Source organism: Penaeus chinensis, chromosome 2 (assembly GCF_019202785.1).
Source record: "Penaeus chinensis breed Huanghai No. 1 chromosome 2, ASM1920278v2, whole genome shotgun sequence".
NCBI lineage: Eukaryota > Metazoa > Arthropoda > Malacostraca > Decapoda > Penaeidae > Penaeus > Penaeus chinensis.
The window spans coordinates 13,072,123-13,074,281 of NC_061820.1; the positions used below are offsets into that span (position 1 = coordinate 13,072,123).

At 32.9% G+C, this 2,159-nt stretch overlaps 1 protein-coding gene across 1 annotated transcript in view; it reads right to left on the reverse strand.

Annotated features, from left to right (window-relative positions):
- Positions 1-947: 947 nt before the first annotated feature.
- Positions 948-2,159, reverse strand: part of LOC125034198 (fibrocystin-L-like) — a gene marked incomplete in the record, with an annotated part of 1,068,345 nt that continues 1,067,133 nt past the window's right edge. Inside the window, 1 exon segment of the mRNA XM_047625897.1 lies at positions 948-1,175. Within this exon segment, the coding sequence (XP_047481853.1) occupies positions 1,168-1,175 (8 nt within the window).

Genomic DNA, 2,159 nt, shown 5'->3' on the forward strand with positions numbered 1-2,159 from the left:
AAAAGAAATATTTACAGACTCGTTCACTCATAAGCGAATTATGCGAAGTGCAGAGTGCTCTTTGGGGCGGAAAAGTATCAAAATAATACTAAATATTATCAGCAAGGTTCATTAATATTCAAAATTATACATTTATATATATGTAACATATATGTATATGTATATATATCTGTGTGTATATATTTATATGTATATGTGTATATATGTTCATATATTATATATATATACTTTTTATATATATATATATATGCATATATATGTGTGTATATATATATATATATTTATATATATACGTGTTTATATATATATATATGTATGTGTGTTTGTGTTTATGTACATATACACATAATAGTATATATACAAAAAAATGTGTGCGTAGATTTTAAACATCTAGAATTTTAACAGTTAAAATTCAAAATATATAATATTCTTATTTTTTCATGTGTGTGTACTATATATAGATAGATAAACAGACAGAAAGATTGATACGAAGGAAAGCAAATTACTTTCATAGCATATTATGTACTTGTTAGAGCAGGCTAATGAAGAGAAACTTCAGCAGTAGTACTGTGTAATTTTAATGTACTGCATATAACTACTAATTATCAATGTCGGCTGTGTTTACGTGTCGCCAGGAATGCATATCCTCTGCATTAATTACCTTTATGGTCGGCTGTTCCTCTCCACTTCACGAGTAATCTCTCCAGCTAAATATCTGTCTCCTTCTTGACCTCCACCTATCCACTTGTCTGTTCAATGCTCCCTTCACCTTCCTAGCCATGTGCCCATAAATCCACCGCTGTGACTCTAGCGTGTCACGGTAGGTAAACACTTACTTAAAAAGAAACGAATGTGAAATACTCGAAGGGAAGGCTCAGAGCCAAAGACTATTTCTCATTCCATACACGACGAACATTCTTTTACCAAGGAAATAATAAGACAAAATCTTGATGGCTTTGTTTATTGCATTAACACAGATTATTTCAGCAACTTCTAATAGATAAATCAGTTTTTAAATGATAGAAGATAAGTTTATAATACGATTTGTAGATTTTGATATCAAATCACTTATACCATAAAAAAAACAAAAAGGAACCACGTGCTGAAAATAAAATATTAGTATTAGTATTTTTCACAATTGTTCTTCTTGTCATTGTCAAACTTCCTCTAGGCGATCACTTCGATGAACCGCCTCACTTTACACTTAAACCACTTTCCATTGTCCACCTTCATCTTCTCTAACCAGACGGTCCTCCTGTTGATCTTGAATTTGATTTTCCTTGTCCTCAGCTTCATGCAGAGGGACTCGATGGCAGCGCTCAGCTCCGCCTGGCTGCCTTGTGCCTGGCGAAAAATTCAACATCAATATGTTTCAGTTGCATCAAGTTACTGCAACCTTTAATGTCACTGCTACTACTATACTGCAACTGTTACCACTACTCTACTATTAAAGCTAATACTGTTACTACTTTTATTGTTATCAATGATAATTATCATTATTTACACTGTTATGCATAATAATAATAATAATAATAATAATATTTATAATTATAATGATTACAATCATCACCATCATCATTATTAATACCATTATCATTATCATTGCCATTACGATTATTATTATGACAACTATTATGACAATTATTATGATTATCATTATCATTACTGTCATTATTATTATAATGATAATAACATTATTATTATTACTACTACTGTTATTATATTACCATTATCATCGTTTTTACTATTGTCAGCATCGTTATTATTTCTATTACTATCAATGTACATATATTTTTTCATTGTTTACTTGTCTACTTATTTACTATTAATATACCGTAATATGTGTGTATGTATGTGTTTATATGTGTGCCTGTGTGTATGTGCGTGTGTGCGAGTGTGTGTGTGTATGTGTGTGTGTGTGCGTGTGCGTGTGCGTGTGCGTGTGTGTGTGTGTTTGTGCCTGTGTGTGTGTGCGTGCGTGCGTGTGTGTGCGTGCGTGTGTGTGTGTGTGTGTGTGTGTTGTGTGTGTGTGTGTGTGTGTGTGTGTGTGTGTGTGCGTGCGTGCGTAATTTGTGTGTATGTATGTGTGTGCCTGTGTTTATGTGCGTGTGTGTATGTGTGTGTGCGTGTGTGCGTGTGCGTGTGTGTGTATGTGTGTA